This window comes from Candoia aspera, chromosome 1 (genome assembly GCF_035149785.1).
Source record: "Candoia aspera isolate rCanAsp1 chromosome 1, rCanAsp1.hap2, whole genome shotgun sequence".
Classification (NCBI taxonomy): Eukaryota; Metazoa; Chordata; class Lepidosauria; order Squamata; family Boidae; genus Candoia; species Candoia aspera.
The window spans coordinates 225,308,067-225,333,946 of record NC_086153.1 but is presented as its reverse complement, the minus strand read 5'-3'; the positions used below and the strand labels follow the sequence as shown (position 1 = coordinate 225,333,946).

The following is a 25,880-nucleotide window of genomic DNA, read 5'->3' as shown; positions in this document are numbered from 1 at the left end:
GGTATATAAGGCTGACAGTAGTTTTCTTACATTCATCAGCAACCCATAATAGATACGAATTTCTCTAAGGTATTTATAACAAAAGCATAATTTATTAACCTCTTTAAAAATATATTTGCAGGCTTACTTCCTTACTAAGGAAACATTATTCCTCACTGTGAAAAGTCCTAGTGCTGAAATTCTACATGGGAATGTATTAAATTGCTCTGGTCCTTGTTATTATGAGGGAAGAATTCCCCATCCTGTGAAGCATCTGGCAGGATTGTGAACTAAAAGAATAATTACCTATCCTCATTTACATTTAAAATCTGCGAGTTCTTATGTATAAGCCACAGAAATTCCTTTGATCTGATATCTGAGGGATACTCCTTTTAGTGTATAGTTTTTAGAAAATCACATGCTTCCAGAAAATGATCTGGTTTTTTTTTTATATATATATATATTTTACTTTCACTGTCACTAACAGTCTTTCTAAGTATAAAATTGATATCCCAACAGCATTTATGGGAGAGTAAAGGGGATCCGGTCTTAATTAAACCTAACCCCTGAGTCTAGCTGTGGAATGTCCCAGAGGAAAAATCTATGGTTTTTGGCAAATAAATCCTATTTTAGGTAATAGTTGTAATTCTTCCTCTGAGCCTCTTTTTATGCTGGGAATATTGGGGGGGGGGGGTCAGCTGTCCTCTGCAGGTGGGAAGAAAATGAAAATTAATCCAAGTCCTAAATATACACTTGAAATACTGTAGATGTTTCAGTAACATACACCTCTATTAGAGAAGACATACCCGCAGAGAGCAATGGAAAGAGTTGCCTTAGCTTTTTGTATTAAAAGATCCATTCTGAATATACCGTATTTAGCCTTGCTTTGCCAGTTCATACAGTACTGTAGTGTACTGTAGAATGACATTTACCATAAAATAAACAACTTGAGGTGGGAAGGCAAGAATTTGCAAATATAAATAAATAAGAAAATAAAGCATCTATTCAAAATGCCACATTTTATTCCACAGGTAGACCTGTATGCGTCCTATAAAATGCACCTGTAGAAATAAATAAAGCATGGCATTTTGAATATATCAATCAGCAGTGTTGTGTATCTCACCTTGATGGAGATGGCTTTAGGGCAGTTATTACACTGCACATCTCTTAATCCTCCAAAATGCAAATGAAAGCTTCCATCATGAAGGGGGCAGAACCATAGAAAATCCATCAGTATGAGCTACTCCACCCTGATGCCAGCAGCGATTCCTAGCAAGAATGTTGATTCCGTAACATTGATAGGTATCTTTGCAGCCCCAAACTGAGGAGATAAATGCACTCTTTGGATTGTGTTGCCCCATTCAAGATATAAATCTAATTGCAGATATACTGTATGTATTTAAAACTGCAAGCAAAATTTCCTGTATTTAGATAATATTTCACTGTTGAAATTCCACTAAGCTGCCATAGAACCACTGCCCCATTCATCAGATGCACTTGTTAATTAACCTCAACTGTGAGATATGCCATTCATCCAGTGGTGTGCTGGAGCCAGCTCATGCTGGCTCTCAAGAGCTAATTGCTAACTTTTCTGGAATTTTGCAAGCTGGTTAACAGCAGAGGTGAGCCTTGAGGCCCAGTGCACCAATCAGCTTTCCATGACTGAGAATGCTCCAAATGGACAAACTAATCCATAGTAGTCCTATCTCTCTGCAAACTGTAGTGCAGTAATTGCATTTGCAACCACAACAGCCTAACTGTTTGAATAAGCTCATTCCGTTAGGCTGTGCACATCTGGTATGAATTCTGTAGATGTTTCTGCTTTAAGTGAAGGCATAACAGCTGAGAAGATCAGACATAGATCTCATTTAGCTGCTGAAGTTGTTGGTGAAAACCTGATCTCAGCCTACCTGTTGCATGCCCTCTCTGTCTTCCTCTTCTGATCAAGCATGGTTCTGAGTGACTAACCTTTAGTAACTTGGTGGTGGGTTTTTAAAATTCATCAGCTTTGAACAGTTCTGCCAGTATTTCATCAGGGCAGTGCTAACATGGCTAAATATGAACCAACATCAGTGAGCCACTAAGCAACTGGGAAAAAGCAAAGATCCCGAAGGGGTGGGGGTGGAAGAACCCCTTTCTTTAAATAACATGTCTAAACTGGATTATTTCTGAACAGCCTGAGTGCTCTCAAATGTCAGCTTGCTAAACATTAGTATTAACTTTCATTTGTAGATTTTAAATAAGATACACTTAAAGAGCTACCCTTCTTCCCAATACATAGTGAATTATAACATATGAATGTTTAAGTAGCATCAAGATGAGCACAATTCTGAAAAATAATAGTAACCAGCACATGAATAACCTCCCAAGGATTATTAAAGATTAAGAATAGAACTAGTCTTCTGAGCTTCTCATGTAGTCTCCTTTCCTGGCATTTTGAAATATAAGGACTATCTCTTCATTGGCTTCTTTCAAAAGCTGACCAAGATCATATGTGATTCTTACAAGTTCATACATTCTGATTTTGTTCCAGTCCCCAAAACTAACAGAGATTAATATAAGATTGCCTGGACTGTGCAATATGCCGGGCAAGCAGCCCATTGCTAAGGCAAGTGTTTGGGAGAGCCTCCAGACATTCTCAGGGACACTTCCCTGCTTTCATTGGTAGAACACAAATGTGATCAGGCCAACCTAGTTTTAACTGAGTCCATTCATTGCTTTCTGTGGCACATATTCCCTTATCTCATGGAACTTGATTTAACTAATTTCTATTAATTCACTAAAACCTAATCCCAGATAAGCAGGTATAGGACTGCAACTTTTATAACACTATCCCTTGCTTCATACGTGGATCAGGGACAACATGCATTCTGGTTCCATTTAGTTAGCTCATCTTTCCTAACCTTGTGCTCCCCAGACGTGTTAGATTAAAACTCCCCAAATTCACCCTCATCATAGCCAGGGATTGAAAATTAGAGCCTATAATTATAGGGCATTTATTGGGGACGGCTGTGCAAGACATATGCTTTTTTAAACTCTTAGAGTAGCAGGCCAGAGGTCTCTTTAATATTCAATATGTATGTGTATGGCTGCTCTGTGAACTCTTTGGTGAAGACTTGTCTTCTCTACCAGCAAACTAAACTAAAGTGCATGAGACCCATGGAGCTTGAGATCAAAAATTCAGTGGTATATGTATATAATCCCAGTTGATCACTGGGCTACATAATATCCTGGACATGAACTTGCTTGTTTCCCCATTGCTCATTGGCCCTCAGCAGTGAATGCTAGTCAGCCAAGCTGATCCATGATGAAATGCAAGCTCTTGGTAACTCCTGGCTTTCCTTTAATATGCCTGCCTACCTTCTTCTCTCCTCCTGCTGTGCCCCGGCGTGGGTACCCATCTGAAGCCGTAAGTCAGATGATTGCAATGCAAGCCATGAAAAATGTGTTAAACTTCCCTCAACAGACAAAAGTTCTTCATTTGTTTGCTTCCATCCAGTAATCTTTAAAATGAGACTTTAAGTTTAAAAGCCTGAATTGTTTGGAATTGTCAGTAACAAACACAACCAGCAGCTGAAAGAAATCATGAAGGTTAGAAAGTACTTTTGTGAGACTTGCTGTTTCAAACACATCTCACATATACATCTGCATCTGTTTGCTCCATTGCTCCTTGCTGCATATATTGGGTATATATGCAAGAATGGCCTACATGTTGTTCTCCTTTTAGATTGGGAAGGCATAAAATCTGATATGTGGTGATGTAATTGTGCAAATATTTTGTTGATGTACATGTTATAAATATAGACTTCTGCAGCTGTGTATATGATGTTACTATTTATGATATACAATGGCTTGATGTAGTGGTTGTGGTCCCCCTTTCCGTCTCACGATCATGACTTTCACAGATGCCATATCTGCCTTTGGGCAAAACTGTAACATGTGATGATGTCATCCATTCATTCATGGACATTTTCCAAACATACTACTGGTAATGGGATGGGTGGGCTATGGACATTTATTGCCAAGAATATTTTTGCTTTTTTATGGTCCATAAAGAATAATCTGGAAGTTAATAGGTATTGTGTTTTGCATTGTTCTGTAAATTCCAAAACAGCTGCCAATAGGAAGTATACTTAAGAAAGCTTAATGAAATCATTCTGATTTTTTATAAATGAGAGAAATGGAAATGGGGATGTGTTCACTGTCTGGATATCTTCTGCGTAGGAGATTGCAATTAATTGCAATCCAGGAAAACTAGCTAGGCTTCAGCCCTGTCCTGCTTCGGAATATACACTCTAAATTCCCTATCACTGGGACTAAATAATTGATGGGTTGGTTGGCTGGTATGGCTAAATATGGAAGAGACCTTTGCAGTTATATCCTTGGAATTAGAACTAATGTAATATGTAGATGTCAGTCAAAGATGAAAGATACAAATAACATGGAACCATTTTTATGTTATTAGAAAGTGGGGATGCAGATTCTTTTGGATGGGTATAGGCTGTGACCTGCTGAAAAACCTGTCAGACTGGGGTTGTATGGAAATCCAGAAAAGCACCTATTTTTTCTTCCTTGTCTCTTTTTCTGTTAGCCATGATGTTAAGGGCATAGTAATGTTTGGCAGGTATTAGGCATAATAGCCTGGGGTGCCTTTTTATTAAATATTATTATTTAATGTTATTTTAGTTATTTATTTATTCTTTTGTTCTGCCAAGATTAGAAGGTTAGTGGTAGCACAAAGTATCAGGCTGTACTATTATCAGCAGGTGGTTCCCCCCCACTGCTCTTGAGATGACGGAGAAGACACCATTTAAGTACATCCCTCAGCTGTGCCTGAGAGAGACTTTTGCCAAAAGTTCATACCAAATATTGGTGAGACTGTGTTATTAATAAGTCTTTACTCCCAATACACCAAGAATATACCCTTGCCTTTTGTTATCTTGAATTACTATCTCGGTTGTCTTAAGAACTTATACTTTGCTGAAGAGGGAAAGTTTTGTTCTCCAGCATATTAGGGGTTGGTTTTATTTCCTTTCTACAAAAGAAAAGTGGTTTCTTAGCCAGAGGCATTTCAGTGACAAGGGCCAGTTCTCTTGTGGTTTCAGAAGGACAACCATGCTGGGCATTTCCAGCAGCCCATGTATCCTTACAATCATGTTTAGATTTTGCTATATCCTGGCGATTAAGAAACAAGCCAATGTTTGGGTGTATTACTAATTTATTAATATTCTGGTCTGCTGATTTCTTTCTCTCTCCCTCTCTATATCTGAAACAGTGCGTTCTCCGCCAGGACTGGCCAAAACTCCACTTTCAGCACTGGGGCTGAAGCCTCATAATCCAGCAGAGATTTTGTTGCAGCAGACAGGAGGTGAGTGAAAGTATTGCTACAGTGGAAAGGTTTGTGTAACAGGAATAGGGCATCAACTGATACACACACACACACAGACTCCTTGGTGCTCTCTGAGCTTGGCTGTTTGCTTGGAGACGTTTCAATACCCGACTAGGTAACATCATCAGTGCTGGTGAGTGTGGGGTTTGCTCCCTGTTTATATACAGTAGCTTGCCCTGCCAGTGTTGGTGGGGGTGTTTTTCTCCTTGGGAGTGCCTTGATTAGGGTATTGTTTTCTGCTTGATTGTTTCCCTGGTGTTAATCCCTGCTTATCTGGGTGTTGGCTGCTGGAAAGGATGTGTTCTGGTCTTTTTGTTTCCTTCTTAGCTTTTCTATTGCCTCTTTTGAATGGTGTATCAATATGGTTTATCTCTATGTGTCTATTGATGGCTGATTTATCTGAGTGCCAAGCTTCCAGGAATTCCCTAGCGTTTTGGGATGTAGCTTGGTCTAGGATGCTCACAGTTTCCCAGTTGAAAGTATGGTTGAGTCTGTCCATGTGTTGTGAGATGAAGGAGTTTCATCGTGTCTTCTGACTGCTAGTCAAGGTTCATGGATGCGCTCTGCTCGTCTTCTGCCTGTCAGCCCACACCCAGATAAGCAGGGATTAACACCAGGCAGATGTTTGCTATATTCATTTTTCCTTTTCCTCTTACCAGGTGGATAGTAGCTCTATCAGAAATGTATATTTTTCCCTTAGTTTGATTTCACTGGTTGCTCTTATAGTTACAATAAAAGGCAAATGCATTCAGGTTAACATCCAGTCTCTCTCCAAGTCTAATAAGCCCAGGCTTTAGTATTGCCCTTGAAAGCTTCCCTGAGCCAGCAACATATTTTATAGATGCTGTTGGCCTGAAATTTGAAGACCTGGCTTTGGGTAGTATGTTACCTAGAGCCCAGATAACACTGTCTGTTGGATGTGAGGACTATGTTTTTTTTGAGGGCACCAGGAGTTTTTATGTTGGTTTTATCCTTTTTATTATTCTGTGGTTGTTTGTAAGCCACTCAGGATTACGATACGTAAGATGGGCAGTTGTATAAATCTTCTAAACAAACAAACAAACAAATTTGCACACCATGGTAAGTCACAAACAAACTGAATAATTTCTATGTCTGGGCACATTCACCAGCACTTAACGATTATGTCATTTGAACAAATTGTGGTCTGTGTTGTGGAAATTCATCACCCTTTGTTTTAAATGGCCCAGAACGCTAAAATAATAGGATTCAGTTAAATATTGTGAATAGGTGTGCAGTCTAGCACTTGTGACTGTCCAATATGGCATTGAGTCATATGTTTAATTTTAAAATAAATTTAAAGTTTTCTGCCTTCTATGTACATTTAAACCTGATGGTTTCTTTCCTTTTTTTAAAAAAAAAACAGAGCTTCTATGCACGAAAGCTCTAGACCTCAATCCTATGTGCAGTTCATAAAGCTGCATTTGCCAACCTTGAAATGCAGAGGAACAGAGTTTTTGAAGAATTAACAGCCTGACATTTTAGCTGTGTGAACAATTAACATGCTTATCTTGATTAGTTATAGCATTTACTTAGGAAACCTCAGTGCATGTACAAACTCTGTTCAATTGCAGAGAGTGGAGACTAAAAAACTTGTTGGCTGAACTTTCTACTTCAACTTCCATGATGTTAAACCCTTGTTCACAGAGTGGTATTTTATATTCAGTGCTTTCTGATTTTGAATCTGGAAACACATCAGTAGTAAATAGGCATTGACATTTGCAGAAAGACGTTGTGTTTTAACTTTGTATCATGTAGAGCCTGTGCTGGCTTCTGTTCATTTAGGAATTAATTGAAATATGCAACATGATCAAGGAGCTTAACTTTTGCATAGTACTGGACATGATGGTTTGATTGGGAAATAAGTAAGTTTAAGGCTGGAGGCCTTTAGTTTTTTATGTAAGGGTATCCATATGTAGAGAGATGTTTTACACTGCAGCATTTTTATATTGCAGCATTTTTAAACAAGCAGGCTTCCATATATTTCCTGGAATGGTAAATCCCAAGTATCCCATGCACTCCTGGATATTTGAATCTGCTTTTACTTGGATTCCCTAATTAGGATCTGGTATAGCTATCCAACTGTGTATGATCACTCATGTCAAAGGAAAATAATTCTAATCCATACACAACTTAACCCTGTCGCTGAGGACAAAGGAAGAGGGAAGAACTTCGTCTGCACTACCCTTAGGGTTCAATACCACCACCACTCCTTGGATCTAACACAGATCTTTGATGTCTGGATTTTGACAATCTTAGCAAAATGGAGGGAAAAATAGTTTTCCTGACAGACCAGAATCATCAGGTTGGAATAAAAATATCTTGTACCTAATTTCTGCATGCCTCAGTCCTGGACTTGATATTTAGATAAATCAGTTTTGCAGTCCAGGTTGATAGGTGGACAAAAATGCCAAATCCAGTCTAAACATTTGTCTGACTGTGTGATCAACCATAATAACCACCCAGAGTCCCTCTTTTGAGGGAGGTGGGCGGTGATGAAATTTGATAGATCGATCAATCAATCAATCAATAATCAGCTTGTCAACCTTAGGAGAGGCAGGGTGACTCCTTATCACGCTTATTATTTGTCATTGCTATGATCCCACATTCAGTGATCTTGAAGAAAAGAAATCTTGGCTATCAAACAGCAAAAAAATGCTAGTGAAATTTCATATTTGCTTTGTATGGATGATCTGAAGCTTTATGGAAAATGTGCTTAGTCACACATCCAAGGGGAAAGCAAGTCTTTGAAGGAAGAAGCTTATCAGGTCCACTGCTAAATGACACAGAGCCCCAAAAAAGCCCACAATCTAATTCATATTTTCTGGGTTTTATTTCTTGAGGGGCCACTTTATGGCAGAACTAAAATGCAATTAGGATGATAAAGCAAAGAAACTTGTTTGCTGGATTATTTTGTTAATTTATATACCACAGTCTCCCAACTAATAACATTCAGAGTCAGAACTGAAAATAATACACAACACACAAACAGCCATCATGTCTCAAATGAGAGCAAAGCATCACAAAGTAACAGCTTTATAATAACAAAAACAATTAAAATAATAGATCAAAGACAATTAAAAAATGATTAGGATTGTTTGGCATCAACAGATGAAAACCTGGCAGCAAAATAATCATGACCGCTACGTGGAGGAATGCTAACAAATCAAAATGTGTTTTTTAAAAGGTTTTAAAAGATAGTGAAGAAAAGGCTGATAGACTGATAGGGGGAGGGAGTTCTAGAGTATTGGAGCTGCCACCAAAAAGGCCCTATAGCCAGTTGATTCCAGGCAGCTTCTTTCACCACCTATAGAAGGCCCTTATCTGCAGAATGACACTCCTAGGTAACAACATAAGAAGGAAGATGCTCCTTCAAGTAGAAGGGACCTGAGCTATATAGGAATTTATATGCAATATAAATTGAATTTGGCATGGAATGCAAGAGGAAATCAGTGTAACTGACCCAAAAGAGATGTTAGATGCTCCCAGTAGGATATCCCAGACAGAGCCTGGTTGCTGTATTTTGGACCTGCTGCAATTTCCTATTCTTCTTCAAGGATGTCCCCCTGCAGAATCCATTGCAACAGGGTAATCAGATCCAGTCAGTTCATGGATAATGACAGCAGTGGTACATCATCTGCATCTGGTAAGAAGCCCTCCTGTCTGTCACAGTGACCTGAGCACTTGGAGCAACACAGTCTAAGATCATCCCAAAACTGCCAACTTGCTCTTTTGGGGAGAACATTCCTCTCAAGGACAGAAAAGATTCTCTCAAATTGATTGAGGGCTTCCTGACATCAAACCTGTTTGAATCCAATTTCATTTGGAGCAGGTGGGAGTCAATCAGAGAGCCTGCAACATCTGGAATTAATATGAAAATTAATTAATTAATATGAAAATTTGCACTATGATACTTCTTCATGTCCATACATTATAAGCCATGTAAATCTCTCTGATACCATCTTTAAAAATGTGCCAAAATGTGTATAAAAATTAATGCATATTTTAATTTAAAATGCATACAAGAATGCAGAATGCTGGTTGAATATTATTTAAGGTGAAATAAATACAATTTTTGTGCACCTTTTAAATGTAGGTTGATAGAATGGAATGTATTATGTAGTAATCAGAGAAGAGGAAAACAGATTTAACAACTCTGCAACTGTTTTTTTTTTAAGGAGATTTGCCTCACCCTAATGTGATGGCTGTCATCCTCAGAAACTCATCCTTGGGCATCAGGTTATGTTTTTCAAATAATAATTTTGCATATTTAGGCCTGTTAGTTTTGGAAGAGACCCAGAAGCTTATTGCTTTTATTTACTAAGCACTGGCTTAAAGGAGCATAGTAAAAACATAGAAACAACCTGTTTTAAAAATTAAGTCTCCCCTTTATTATTTTTTTTTCCATGACACCCAGAATTCTAAATCCAAGTGCCGTGTTTCTGAGTCTATTGAAGACTAGGATAGAATTCTCTGAAGAACAAGGAACCTTTAGCCAGAGATGAGCCTTATTGGTTGTACATTGTAGTTTCTCATAAAATTACTTTGCAGGCATTCAGCACATGTTATTTAGTGCATGTATAACTCACCTCAATAATAATTTGCAGGTCTTCCACTGTATAATAAAGATATTTTCATCAGGCACAGCCACTGCTGATACTCTCCAACTGTTTAGCAAAAGCTTGCTAATATCAGTCTCTCTTTCTTTTCCTTCCTTCCTTCCTTCCTTCCTTCCTTCCTCCCTCCCTCCCTCCCTCCCTCCCTCCCTCCACCACAGAGGTAGATGGGGAAACAGTAGTTGAATATTATCAAGGTAAGGAGGGCATTCTTTTCCTTTTATTAGAACAGTTTGGATGTACTGTGAAGGGAACGGAACAATTTCAGTTGCTGGGATACCTGGTTGGCTTGCTGTGCATTGTCAGAAAGCTAAACAAAACAGCATTTCTGTCATAGATCTAATAGCATCACAGATTGTTCAAGGGTTGCTGTACTCAGGCATTAATCTCAAATAAATGTGACAGAGAAAGTGGCAAGGAAATTATTAGTTTTCTAAGAGTAGCATTTTCCAACTCCTTGATATAAACATGGGCAGACTGTTTTTCCTTCTTCAAAATTATTTCCTAGGTAAATATCTCTAGTCCTACTAATCTGAATGTTTAGTAACCATCACTTTGGTTACCTCTTGTTTGATTACAGACCTTAGGATTTTATAGAGGTTTCTCTGAGCTCTTTATGTTTTAATAAGTATAGCTTATTTTATATGAAAAAAATTCCCTGCTGCTTCGCCCCAAACAACACCATGCTAGAGAAACAATGGCTAAATTTCCTTTTTTCCCATACAAGGTTCCTGGAGCTCCATTTTGTAAAAATCAGTAAAAATAGGAAGGGGGGCGGGGGGAGGAAACTAGGCCACAATTCAGCTTTAGGGGCAGTTTGGCCTTAAGGCATTGTGTATGAGTTCACATTTCGGCATTGCTCTGTAACTATACAAGAGATCTGCTTTCTTATTAATTATTTTTCCCATCTACCCCCAAGCAAGGCCGCTGCTGACCTTAAGAAAATCAGTATAAACAAAAACCCAAGGCAAGAATTTACATGTTTAAGAAGCTGTTTAGGACAGAATACAGCTGGGATACAGCTTAATCTTTCAGAAAGCAGCTGCATTTTTAGGTATTCTAAATAAAGCAAAACAGAATCCTAAGTATTCCCTGAACAGGATGTCCATCTCATTCTAGGTTGACAATGTTAACTTGAGACAAAATTTATGAAGGCTAGTTGATTACTGTTGGTGAGATATATTCAAAAACCCATTATTTTTTTCTTTTTAAGGTAATAATCTATACCAAGAGACCTAGCATCCTTGGCCTATCACCCTATTCCTGATAAAACTTTGTTAGTCCATAGTCCAATATTATACATTTTTAAAATCTCCATATTCATTTCATTTCAGAACAGAGAGATGATGATGATGATGATGATGATGATGATGATGATGATGATTGCAATTGTTATGGCCACCCATTCCAGAAGACTTGGGGTGGCTTACAATATCAAACTATACAATTAAAATAATAGTAATGAAGCATAACCACCAAGACTAAAAAATAACCATAACAATAAAAAAAAATAGGGGCTTCACAAACACAGTAACCCCAGGCCATTTTTGGTAAACTATAGAATGCTTGAGTAAGCAAATAAAAAAGAACAAAATAAAATGGGAAACATTGTTTGATTCCACACCCCACCTGTTTCAAAGGTTCTTCAGTTGCTAAATGTAGTAATATTTCCCTTCAAATCTCCAGTTCATTTAGAGACATTAAAGATGTGGGGAAAACATACCAGTTCCTGCTCTTTAATCATAACCACTATGAAAGTTGTCTATTTGATATTAAAGGATAAGATGATGTGTCAATCAAGTGGATACCTACCCTGGCTCAAAAATTGTGCTGAAAAGTAATCATCAATTGTTCCTCATCAATTGATGACAGGAGATTTAATGTTCAATCTTATCCTATTCAACATTTTTATTAATGACTTGAGTGTAGAGAGTGAGGGATTGCTTATCAACTTGGCAAATGATGTAAAATTAGGTGGGAGCTAATATCTGGGATTTAATAGCTAATTCCATAGAATACAGGTCTAAAATTCAAAACAATCTTAATAAGTTAGAGAAAATGGCTGGAAATAACAGAATGAAATTGAATAGGCAAGGGTAAATTTCTTCACATAACAATTCTTCACATGCATAAGATGGTGAATAACTGGCTTGGTAAGACCATTTTTGAAAGGTCTCGGAATAGTAGATGTTTAAAACCAGAATAGTCAGCAGTGTGATGTGGTCACAAAGAAAAGTGTGGTTTTAGATTTCTTAAAGAGACGTATGCTTTCCAAATTACAGAAGTAATTATTTCACTTTATTCTACACTGAACAGATGCCATCTCAACTGTCATGTCCCATTTTGAGCACCACACTTTAAGAAGGATCCAGACAAACTAGAATAAGTTTAGAGAGGAACAATAAGGATCATCAAAGGATTAGAAACTAATGCTTCTGAAAAAAAAAGAGTGAAGGAAAAGTTTAGGCTTTGGAAGAGAAAGCTAAGGAAGGATAGCACTGAAAAGGATGTCACAGAGAAGGATAAGACCTAAAATGCAGGACAAGTATAATAGCAGACTCTGACTGAATATTAGGAAAAAATCTTCCTAACAAGAGATTAACAATGGTACCAATTACCCAGAGTATTGGTAGATTCCTCTTCACTGGTAGTGCTGAAACAGGTTAAATAGTCAAGTTGCTGTACTGAGCAAGGAATTGGACTTGATGACTTAATGCCTCCTTTCAGCCTTATAATTCTATAAATATACAATTTTTCCAAATGGCAGAAATAGGGAATATGTGGATCTCCAATGCTGACTGGAGATGCTGTGGACTGAAATTCAACAATATCTGGGGAATATGAGTTCCACCATTAGTATAGTCAAACTGATGGTCTGATTTTAGCAAAATTATATAATTGCCTATATTTGGACTATATCTTCATGACCACATCAGTGAGTTGCAGAAAGAAATTACACTTTTATGGTAAACGAAAAATATTAGGAAACATTTATTACAGAATAGGTTTTCATGGACTACCACCTATCATCTGATGCAGATGATTAGAAGTATGAAAGCTTATGCTGTAATAATGGATTTGTTAATCTTTAAGGTGGCACAGACTCTGTTGTATTTTGAATGCTACTATTATTGTGCTTTTATGCTTTCTTGTTAGTAGGATAAGGAAAAATGTAGCAGAATATAATTTGTGTAGTTAAAATGTTATTAGGCCATGTAATTGTCCCTTTAGACTCTTCCTCTTGGTTCTTCTCTAACACACAACGAATTGTTCACTTGCTCAAATTAATCAGAGAGAAGTTGGTTCTTTATACTGTTTGATATGGTGCAGAACTTGGGATTTCATTGAGGAACCCCTGTGTGAGTTCCCAGAGTTCATTTTCTCTTCTGTTTGGCAATGGAATTCCACTGTCATTTTTTTTTCAGTGTTCCTCCAATAATTTGCATGCAGCTGAGGTTTAGAGCTTAGCACTGGTATATGCTTCAGTGCTAGTTGAACAAGATTTTAGTATACGTATTAGTCTGAGAAAAATAGTCACAAAGAAAAAGTACTCTAAACAATGAGAAAATGACCCTTAACTTTTATACATGAAGAAGAAACAAATAATGTATCTCAACCTAGTATCACTCCTCCTTGTTGGCTTTTCTCCTGCAGTCTCTGAACTTACTAGCTTTGGAATAAACAAGAGAAGTTTTTGGTTTGGTTTGGTTTTCCTTTTTCCATTTCATAGAGGTCTTGGCTTTCCTGGCAGTTTCTCATTAGTTTGCAAGCTAATGCCGAACCATGCTATTTTTAGATAGGGAGGGGAGCTGGAAATGTGTAGCAGGAACAGATGTAATTACTTTAAGTGGCATACTAGCACATTATACGCATTGCAAACTTTTGAGGTTGCACTTCAGCCTAGCACCAAAGTCTTCCCAAAATCTTTGGCCTTTCTCAGTTTGGCCAAGCTAACTGTTCTGGGCTTTTGCCTCACAGAACGTTCAGCCCAAGCTTCCTCCGCCTCCTCCTCCTCCTCCTCCTCCTCCTCCTCCTCCTCCTCCTCCTCCTCCTCCTCATTCTCTTCCCTTCTCTCCTTCCATTTCTGCCAATTGGCAAAAGCAACCTTGGACATGGCAGGAGAACGGCCACCAGTCTGATCTTGCCCGTTCCAAAATCCTGCTTCATCTTCGTAAAATTGTGCCCTTATTTAGCTGGCTTCCAGCTTAGTTGTGTTATGAATATTCCCAGCATACCATTTACAGTACTATCCTATATACTTTACATTCTTTTTACCAAGTCCAAGGTTCAGAGGAAATCGCCCCGTAGACTACCTCAACTACCTGGCCTGGATGTGGGGATAATTGAATGTGTTCTCAATTGTCCCTTCTGTGTATTTTACAGTATCTCAAGAGGTACATTTAAACATGATGTTGTTGAACAGATGTTAAAAGGAGAGTGTATTTTAGCATTAATTAACAATATCAGCATTTTCATTGAGACCACATAGATTTGAATGCATGTGAAACAATTTCTTGGGTCTGAATTGTAATATAAATTATATCTTCATATTAAAGCACTTCGGTGCTTATAACTTTTCTCAGAATATCCTGGGAATTATGGTTTGTTTAGGAAGCAGAAATGCCCAGCCACTGAAATTCCCAGTTTCATATATGGAGATAAAACTGAGAGGGCATTTTGCTAGATATTCTCAGAGAGGCATTCTCTATCACTGCTTCTGGGAGGAAGGTCATTCTTAGCAATATTACATCCTCTTTTTTCCCTCCTCTCAGAACCAGCACCAGAGCTTATTTGCAGTCAAGCTAATCATCAATTTATATCCACTGTAGGTAATGGAAATATATTCCACTATATATAAAATGGAGATGTGAAAGTGGAGCTGACCAAACAAAACACAAAACAAAATAACAACAACAAAACAAAACAGATCTTTATTTATTTATTTATATTTCAAATTTCCATCACCGCCCATCTCCCCCGAAAAGGGGACTCTTCAATAAAACAGTATAAATAAATACAATCTTCAGTAAAATAGCCCTCTTTCAAGCCAAAAATCCACAAAAGATGAAAATTGAACATTTCAATGAAAAAAAATTCTTCTGAGAAATTTTAATTCAGATCTAAAATTAAGGTAGCTGGCCTAAATTTAGGCAGCTGGCATCTTGTAATGGACTTCTTATTTATGACCCAAACTACAAATGTGATGTTTTATGCAGCTGTTCCTCTATTTCTTATGTGCAAGTCAGCACACAGGTCCCTAGACTAGATTGGAGAGGGAAGATTTAATTCTCCTCTATATCAAGGAAGGAAGGAAGGGAGAGAAGCCTCACTGCACCTCATATATTTGTGGGTAAATAAGAAGGTAGAAAATACACAGCTACACTTTATAGATGGATATATAATTTGGCCTTGTCTTTTTCATAATTTGGTAGAGAAGGATCTGTAGGGTGAGGATTCTGTAGGTACGTTATTAATTGCATTGCTGCTTCTCTTGAAGACCAAACTGAATTCTTCCACATTTCCAGCTGGGAGTGGGGAGTGTATGAGGGAATGATTTTTTTGTTTCAAGACAGTCTTTTCCAACCATTTCTCCAGATGTTAGGCTGCAATATTACTGTTTGGATCATTGACCATCATGGTTGTGAAAGATGTGAAGCATCTGGGGATCCTGAGATAGGAACAACTGCCTTGGGACATTACCTTCTACAGTTCTGAAAGGAACTTAGATGCATGAAGAGGGCATTTTAGGCAAGAGCATGAGCCTGTAACAGATGTTGAATTGGCAGTTGCTGGAAGGAAGAGCAGGAAGAAAATGAAAAAGAAAAAAAAGGATGCATAGGACAAGAATACTGTAGAATTCTATGGCAGCAAAATCCTAAGACAATCAAGGAGAAGAAGGTGTTTAAGGTAGTCTAATCATGAAGGATTAGAAGAAGGCAACAGTGCAGGTCCTGGTCATGACTGGGTAAAAAAATGCTACAACCTTATGACTATTTCTGGAAGTCATATGGTTTAAAGCTGTCTCTCTTTATCCCTCTCAGTAATCTAAATCCTGTGTTTAAAAGATGGCAGATTTGTAGAAGGGTCTGGAGTACAAACCATGCAAGAAAATGTGATGAAATAAAGAATGTCAGTTCTGAGAAAGTATCTCCCCTCTCCAACCCCAGCTGTAAGATCCAGGGAATAAAGCAGGTACCCAAAGGAAACTTCAGGAATGCCTGCAAAGAAATAAAAAAGGCAGTGGAAGAGAAAGAGAAAGTAAAAAAGCATCTGCCAGATTTCTATTACTGAAGCTTACATAAGGATAGAACAGCAATTGCACACAAGCTCACAATCACAAGCAGGGTTTGTCTTCAAACAACAGTTAAAATAGCCTTAGCTGACAACAGTCTTTATATTTGTAACTAGTTTCAGGGAGCCACAGTTTTCACACAAATCCGTGCAGCTTCATCTTGGCATATGACATTCTGGAAAGCACAGTGTCTCTGGAATCAGTGAGGTACTTGTTGTGCATAGAAGGATTTGATTGTTGTGGAACGGAAGGTCTCAATACAGCTTCCTTAGTCATCTCACTTTCAGAAAGAAACTTCCCACAGATTAAGTTGATTAATTTTGGGGACCTGGGTAGTACCTAAACTAATTTAGTACTTTGGTCTATCTTGATTATATTGTTGTTGTTGTTATCTCTAAGTCACTTTGAATTTATTTGGCAAAGAAAAATAGAGCATAAGGGTTTGAAGGGTAAAATTATTGTTATTATTATTATTATTATTATTATTATTATTAAAATTTGTTAGCCGCCCAACTCCAATGGAGTTGGTCTAGTGGTAAAGGCACCAGGCTAGAAACTGGGAGATGGTGAGTTCTAGTGCTGCCTTAGGCACGAAGCCGGCTGGGTGACCTTGGGCCAGTCCCTCTCTCTCAGCTCAACTCACCTCACAGGGCTGTTGTTGTGGGGAAAATAGGAGGAGGAAGGTATGTTCACAGCCTTGAGTTATTTGTAAAAATAATAAAGGTGGGATAGAAAATAAAAAATGAAAAAATAAAATTAGTGGTTCAAGAAGGGTTTATAGCTCCAGGTGACGTAGGCATTATTCTTCTGTTTGCTTGTTTTTCTCCCCGCATGTCAATTTAGAGCCCCGGAGCTACGTGGAATCTGTGGCGCGTACAGCAGCAGCCGGCAGTAGCGGTATTGCTGGGAAGCCCCAGGCATCCTTGGCTCCAGAGGCCTACAGCACTGAGACACCTGTAAGGAATGAATCCCTCAACAACTCCTTCACCTTGCCTAGCCCAGCCTCTGCCAGCAGCCCCATACATAGCACGGATGGGTAAGTTGCAGGAGAGACTCGGCTGCCAGATGCATGGAACTGCCCTCTGTGACTGAGATCAGTTGGTCCGCATCCTTTTTGCTTACATTCATCCGCTCGTGTTCCAGGAGGAAGAACAGCAACTGTGCACAATGAAAACAGTAGTAGTAGTAGTAGTAGTAGTAGTAGTAGTAGTAGTTACAAAAGCAATGACAATGAGGGGAATTTATTTTCCCCAAATAGAAAATGTGAGGGTATTCCCAGTTATGATCAGGAAGAATGTTCCACGGAGCAAGGACCTCGTAACAGCTTCTTCAATAACTTTAGGTTACCTTGCTCTTTCTTGTATCATATCTTTAGCTATCAGGACAGTTTGACCCAATTGAACTGGTTCATTATTTCTTTTCTTCAAAACACATTATTAAGCATTGTCCCCACTGGAGGATTCCAAAATGTACCATGTGTCAATATAGTTTGTGATGAGGAAAAAAAGCACACAGCAGTTTTGTTCTTCTATAATTCAGAAGATACTAAGCAGCTGTCTTATTTCAAGGTGACAAGTTTCTCAACACTGTTTTACCACATTACTATAATAGGATAAATAAGACATCTCATGGTAACCCATGAGATGTCATGGTGACATGAATTGAACCACAGCAATCCTATGAAGGCGCATCAAGAAATTGCTTCCTAGCGCCTCAGAACAGGGCCACATTGGGAGGTGATGCAAGGCTGTGATCTATGGCAGATCATTCCACATCAGCATACTAGAAGTTTGAATAGAGGGACTTGCCATCACTTAAAGAAGATTTGCCCCAATGTGTGGGTAAATAGTATTTCCAAAGGAGAGTGAAAGAAAGGAAGTATGCCTCAAGGACTGTGGGACGAAGAGGTACTCAAGAGCCTGAAGCTGTAAGCATTCAACATAGCAAAGAGAGTGACCTCTTGTTTCAAGAAAGTATTTAAAACACATACAATGTGGCACATGCTTTGCACTGTGTAAAAAAGTGCTTCTATGAGTATCTTGTGGGGGAATCGAGCCTTTTTTGCTGTTCTAAGTGAGATAACTATTGAATATATGACCTATATAGAACTGTGGATATCTACATGTAAGAGGATAGTAAGGTATAGACAGATGAAGTGATTATATTCACTTCTGACTTTTGATTTTACCAAACTGTTCATAAATTTATAAATACTGGCATGTTTTAACTGCATGCTGATATTCACCGTTCACATTTCTCCACGTGCAAATGTCATACTCCAAGTGAATTGTGCAATTCTTTCCTCTCTAAAACGTTTGCAATAGAGAGAGGGTGCTCCAGAATGGATTATAAACTGTGAAATTACAGGATGAAGTCAAAATGACCGTCTCATAGGAAATTGCTTAATAAGTTTATTTAAATATTATTTCAGAAAGAAGAACACAAATGAAAATACCCCTGAGAACAAATAATTATGGTCACTTATCTGAATGAATGTTAAAGATAGAAGTCTGAGCATGATTTTAAATCACTATGATCTAAAGCGGGAATGGGGCAAGGTGGCCCCATTCTCTCAGGAGAAAGCTTTTGGGAACCACCTTGGAGCAGTGGGTGCTACCAGAGTGAAGAAAGAAGCTTCTCTTCTCTTTTCCCCATTCCTTTAGCTCCCTCTCACTCACCCACTTTCACATTTCCCAGGGGGAAATCAAGGAAAAGACACAACTCTCTTATCAGAACTCAAAACCATCATATGTTAAAGGCTTTCAAAATGAAACTGCGGGCTGCATATAGTCCAAGAGCCACAGCATATTCGCCCCTGATTTTGTGAGGAATTCATGAAGATGCTATGTTTGTGCCCCAAACCTCTTGCAACTTCAAATGCTATTTCAGAAGATGAATGAATCGCTTGGTAAAAGTATTCTAATACGTTCCTTTGCTTCCTCCAGGATCTCTATAGGTAGCTACCCTTCAGAAAACAGTACCAGCATAGCCATTTCCTCCCAGCCATCTGCCGAGTCCAGCTTCCAATCTGCTAATCTTTCTCAGGGTCCGTCAGCATACAGCAGTTACCAAAATACATCTACGTCAACTCAGGGCCTGCCGGCCTATATGAATGCCGACTTCCCTGATGGCCGAACCAGCACTCAACAAGATAACCATCTGAGGTCTCAAGCCCAGATCAATGTATCTGGGGTCCATGTCATGCCTGGAAGCCCCCATGCCCTCCATAGAACAGTAGCTACCAATACTCCCCCTAGCCCAGGATTTGGGCGAAGGACTGTTAGCACGAACATGGTGGCCATTCCAGGAAGCCCAAGTATGAACAGGCACTTAATGGGTCCCCATGGCACTGTTGTTTCATCACCTGGGAGTCCAAGCCATTCTCGTCACCAGCCCATAGCAGGGGGCAGCACAGCCATTATTTCTGGGAGTCCCAGTCTGGATCGACACATGATATGTGGGTACTCGACTCTGGAGGAAAAGCACCAAACATTGTCTCGCCAGAGCAGTGCTTCAGGTTATCAAGCTCCCTCTACCCCATCATTTCCCGTCTCCCCGGCATACTATCATGGGGTTACCCCACATTCCTCTTCCCCTGACTCGGCAGTCTACAGACAGGGCAGCCCCACCCCAACCCAACCGTTGCTTCCGGAGAAAAGAAGGATGTCATCAGGGGATAGGTCCAACAGCCTGCCAAACTATGCTACAGTGAATGGCAAGACTTCATCACCCATTTCCAGTGGCATGTCCAGTCCCAGCAGTGGAAACAGTATGGCCTTTCATCATACTCTGCCAGATTTTTCCAAATTCTCAATGCCAGGTAAAACCTCATTTCCTGTTCGTTCTCACTTGAGGGTTAAGAATAATGGATGATAGCAAAGGGTCAAACTTTGTGGTATCTTGACCTTCTTAAAAAAAATGAACTTGTATGATATGAAACTAAACAAATATATAAATTTTAATTTCTCAGAAGATTGCAACTATCTACTTCAGAGCTGTGCAGGCAAAATGAGGAGCAGAACCCAGAGCAAGTTTTCACAGTATCCCCGCTTTCTGCACAAGCCTGGCCAGATTTTTTAAATATGTGATTGTCCTCTTAAGTTCCTCATCACCCCTCAGGGCGTCCTGACCCACAGTTAGAGAACCCTTGAGTTAAGAGGAGATGTTTTCTTATCTTTCTGTTTGCTCTGCCTATCAGTACTTAGCAGATGAAGAGTGATCACCATTAAGAATTTTCTTAATGTGATCATAGTTTCAGTACGTGGTTTGCAATGAGAGAGGACTAGTGTTTGCTAAGTGTCAGGGATCAAGGAGGTACATTATAGATCTTTTGTCCATTTAGGACAAGTGTTCTTGGAACCTTGGAAGAGTAAGTCCACACCTGATCTGCAGCAGTGGTTTGCTACTATAAGTTACTTGCCAGTGTTTCATTAACTTCCCTTCAACAGAGGGGCAAGGAAAAGGAATTTTTAACTATCCGTCAAATTTTATGGCATTGCTTTGTTTGATAAAACTTCCAAGCCTTTTATTCCACTCCCCAATCTCTTCCCAATTTTAATCTTACATTACATTACATGGTCTGTTTATAAAATTAATTATATATTTTGTTTAACACTGAATGATGAATTTGATATTTCTAAATGTTTCTGTGCCACTACTATATCATCACTATTATTCTTTTGCTTAATAAAAACAGGAGAAGTTACAGATTATAGCTTCATAAAGTAGAATTTATTTCAAATTAATGTACTTCAATTAAAACTGGGGGCGAGTGCACAGTAGCTGAATTCAAATGACAATTTTTAATCAGTTTGGTTAAAGACCTAGTAGCTCCATTCATATATGCAAATACTGGTTAGTTTTAGTGATTTAATTTTTCTACAGTTGCTCAAATTTTGTGAACTCAGTGAGTTTGGTCAATTTACCTTTCAGTATGTTGTGCAAACTTAGAAATAGGCTAATTCAGTAACCAGGTTAGGTATGTTGTAAAAACCCAGTCCACAAAATTTCTGTTACACAAATGTGTCACTTTCTCCTTGCTTCTCTTTTTCTGTTCCTTAGACAGCAGTCCTGAAACCAGAGCAAATGTAAAGTTCGTCCAGGATACCTCGAAGTACTGGTACAAGCCAGAGATCTCCAGAGAACAAGGTGAGTTTTTGCTCTAGCAGAATAAGATGATGATGATGATGATGATGATGATTCAAATTTAATTACCGCCCATCTCCCCCAAAAGAGGGTTATGGCTCACTGATGCTTAAAACAAATTCAGGCAATGATGTGATTTTCTTTGATTTCCATAGAAACAAAGCAATCACAAAACTATGAGGAACACTAAATGTTCTGTTAGAACATTTTTTTCCCCCCAGGAATCCCCATGATGACAGGATTTATGATAACTCCTTTTGGATCTCTGTGGATAACTATGGTTCTTCTGAGGCACAAGATGGACAGAATGGTTAATGTCTCCTAGTTTTTGCAGCTCATGTGATAACCTTATTTTTACAAGTTGGCAGAATAATACCAATGATTAGAATACTTCTGAATGAGAGAGCATATCATGAAGAATAGATTGGGTGTCTACATGGCATTATTGTCATTAGACTTGACAATATTGTCATTATCAGATATCAGTAATGTAATTGTTATATTGAGAAATTAAGTAGTCTGCATCAAACTCCTTAATCAGCCTCTCTCCAACCTTGGGACCCTAGATGTTGGATTACAGTTTTCATTATCCCTGATTGTTGACAGTGTGTCTTCAGATGATGTAACTAGAAAATGTTGGAGGATTCAGAGTTGGGAGAGGCTTCTCCTCCTCCCCCTTCCTTGACCGTGGGATCAGACAGAGTGATTATACCATCACCTTGTGCCACGTAGATCTTCTTCTCTTGTCCCTCCTCAAGTACAAAATTTGATTTTCTCTATATAATTAAGAAATTAAGAAAAGTTTATTTTCTTAATTGGAAAAAAAAAGCCTCATCTCACTCTTCCTTCCATCTTTAAGCTAAAATCCTAGTTCTTTCAACAACTTCCTGAGAGAACTGGACTTCTAAAAATATAACCTTGTTTCTCTCCTCTAAACTTATCCAGTGAGCAATATTAAAAATAAACTGTAATTAAGTATCTTAATCCTTTGAAGAATATATTATTTCACACCTATGTCCCTCAGTGGCCAGTTGTATCTAGTAGTTATTTTAGGTTGCAGTAGGCACGTGTAGAGCTCCTGTGTTATTTAGAACAGAAATGGTTGTTTTCCCCTCTATTCATTTCCCAAATGAAACCCAAGCTGTGGAATACTTCTTTGCTTCTCAGAGGGAACACAATAAAACCCAGAGCATTAATGTAGAACAAATGTATTTATTATTCAAATTTTGCTACCGCTCATCTCCCCCAAAAGGGGGACTCATAAAGTTGCAAGAACTTCAGTTGAAGTTCTTCTTCTCCTAATCTTTATTTTAAGGCCTTATGAACTGGGTCCTCTGACAGATGCTTGCTTAAATGTTTCTTACAATTTTGGGTGTGAGAAGGGGAGGGGGCCTTAGTTCAAGTCAAGATAACTTGCTGTAGCTAAATTGGACTCCTTATAATTATCTCTCGTACATGTAACACATAGCTTAAATGCTTGATGTTTAAAAGCAATTACATCTTCAGCAAATGGACCCTTTTCACAATACCCACCTACATTCAGAAAAACTTTCTGCAGAAGTACACAATATTATATATTTATTGATTATTTATAATTATGGATTTAACTTGAGAATTACTATTTAGTACCCTTACAATCCTGTCAAGTTCTTGGTTCTTGTTACAGCAGGAATTGTTTTCCAGCACTGAAGGTAGCTAGACTTACTTGAACATTATTAGGCAGAAAACTTAATTTGATTATTCCTCTCATGTAAAGTTGGCACACTGGAGCAATTTTTCTTTAAAAATGTCTGGTAATGCTTTTTGGGAGGGTATGCGGAATCTGGGCTCGTATGGGATCATTATCTCTGATCATCTATTAAGTAGTGATACTTTGAAAACTTTTGAGATTTTATAAAATGGATCTAATTTAGCTGTTTCTCCCCCAAATGGCTATTTACAACAAACAGTATCTTTGTGAGCAAACTAGCCCAAGAAGTAGGACAATTGCAGGGTACACTCCAGATGGGACCTTACATACTGTATGACTACTTTTCCTTTAAAGTAGATGTAGCCAGTTTATGCATGCTTCTGACAAATAACCAGGTGCATAATGCAATGCTTAGCTCAGCCTCAAAGCCTTTCCTCACTGCAGAGTTGAAATGTTATCCATCCATCCCTGAGCTAGTGAAAAACTATACTATACAACTGTACTTCTGTTTCAAGCACTGCGGTCACACAACTTTCCTCCAACACAATGATTTTGCACATCTTGAGGCTGCCCTTTCATGGTGCTGAAATAGAGGAAAAGCCTACTTTAATGTTGGTACTGCCAACAACCACTTGATCTCGTTTTACTAATGCGCTGAGGATGCAATGAAGGTGACATCATGGGGACATGGCAGCAAAAAGATGTCCAAGGCATGCTTGTGCCATGATTAGGTGCAACTAGGAAAAGGCCTCAACTCTTACTGCACACCAGAGCCTCAGCATATCTACAAATCAGCTTAGAGCCACAAGCCTACTGACAAGAGAAAAAGACCTAAGAATTCAGAATCAGAGATATCAAAGAACAGAATTAAATATATCACAGTATGGACAGTATCTCTCATTACTGTGAAGCTACAGTAAAACCTTGACTTAACAGTCCATTTGTGGGGAGACGTGCTTGCTAAAGCCAAATCTATATTAAATCCAAACATACATAATTTGCATCAATTTGTGTCATTACATAGAAATCAATTATGTAATGACACAAATGAATGCAAAAGCATGAAAATATCAATTATGTAGTGATGTAAATGACATCAATTGACACAAAGGACATAAATTCTGTCAATTTTCCAGACCAATTTTCATAAATAGCAGTTGGCAGTCAAAGTCCCAAGTAAAATGTTGTCCATTGCATCCAAAGTCTGCTGAGGAAATGTCTGGAGAATTGAGTTTTTATTGTATATTCTTCTTCCAATCAAAGAAGTGAATTTCTACATTCAGATTGGTTAGCAATTGTGTACGCAAGGATATCCTTCCAAATTCAGGGTGGCATGGTCTAAAGGTCTACAAAACAGATTGGCCCCCATTTCAGCTTTCAGGGTGGCTGTAATGAATGCCTATTCTAAAACACTCTCAGACTCATGAGCAGGAATGCAAAGATATCTGATTTATTAAAGAATAGTATGCAGGATCACAAAGAAAGATGAGAATGATAAAAGCGCGCCAAATGCAAACTAAAAACCCTCGGTACAAATGAGAGGGAGAAAACGTAGAGGCAGTGAAAGACTTTGTATTTCTGGGTGCGAAGATTACTGCAGATGCTGACTGCAGTCAGGAAATCAGAAGACGCTTAATCCTTGGGAGAAGAGCAATGACAAATCTCAATAAAATAGTTAAGAGCAGAGACATCACATTGACAACAAAGGTCCACATAGTTAAAGCAATGGTGTTCCCTGTAGTAACATATGGCTGCGAGAGCTCTACCATAAGGAAGGCTGAGAGAAGGAAGATCGATGCTTTTGAACTGTGGTGTTGGAGGAAAATTCTGAGAGTGCCTTGGACTTCAAGAAGATCAAACCAGTCCATCCTCCAGGAAATAAAGCCAGATTGCTCACTTGAGGGAATGATACTAAAGGCAAAACTGAAATACTTTGGCCACATAATGAGAAGACAGGGCACCCTGGAGAAGATGCTGATGCTAGGGAGAGTGGAGGGCAAAAGGAAGAGGGGCCGACCAAGGGCAAGATGGATGGATGATATTCTAGAGGTGACGGACTCGTCCCTGGGGGAGCTGGGGGTGTTGACGACCGACAGGAAGTTCTGGCGTGGGCTGGTCCATGAGGTCATGAAGAGTCGGAAGCGACTAAACAAATAAACAACAACACAAATGAGATCCCTCCCCCCATAGAATCTTCCCAAGCTCACAATCCCAGGTGCTCCTAATGACTTCTGATGGTCTGCGGGAAAAGTCCTTGAACAGAGCACATAACCCAAACACATTCCATTGAAATGAACATAGATACAGAGCTTGGTACAAGGTTTCACAGCAGCTCCCTCCCAAACAGAAACGCGCGTCAGCGCCACGGTATGTGAAACGTTACGATGTACAGTGCACATTGAAACAGTGAACATGACATACTGCCACCCCAAAAGAAAGAAAACACTAAGCAGCAGGCTTTAAAGGGAACGCCAAGTGGAAACGGCTAATTAAATCAGGGGCATTAACATGCCAAGCAGACACCCGTTCAGGATGAGGAAAGTGTTTCCATCGGACCAGATACTGGAGGGTGCCATGAAGCTTGCAAGAATCAACGACCTCCTTGACCTCAAAGTGCTGTTGGCTGTCAATCATGATCGGAGCAGGAGGAGGAGGTCGGGGATGCCAGCGGGAAGAGTGGTGGACAGGCTTGAGCAAGCTGCAATGGAAAACAGGGTGCAAGCGTTTCAAATTGTGAGGCAGATCCAACTT

The 25,880-nt window shown here is 38.9% G+C and overlaps 1 protein-coding gene across 16 annotated transcripts in view; it reads left to right on the top strand.

Annotated features, from left to right (window-relative positions):
- Positions 1-25,880, top strand: part of TNS1 (tensin 1) — a 249,366-nt gene that overhangs the window by 199,820 nt on the left and 23,666 nt on the right. For 12 of the 16 annotated variants that reach the window (XM_063288856.1, XM_063288846.1, XM_063288853.1 and 9 more), the window contains 5 exons: positions 5,255-5,347; positions 10,164-10,199; positions 17,138-17,330; positions 19,240-20,114; positions 21,356-21,442. In XM_063288856.1, the coding sequence (XP_063144926.1) occupies positions 5,255-5,347; positions 10,164-10,199; positions 17,138-17,330; positions 19,240-20,114; positions 21,356-21,442 (1,284 nt within the window). The remainder of the gene's footprint in view (positions 1-5,254; positions 5,348-10,163; positions 10,200-17,137; positions 17,331-19,239; positions 20,115-21,355; positions 21,443-25,880) is intronic. The other 4 variants (XM_063288857.1, XM_063288855.1, XM_063288850.1 and 1 more) reach the window with 1 other exon arrangement.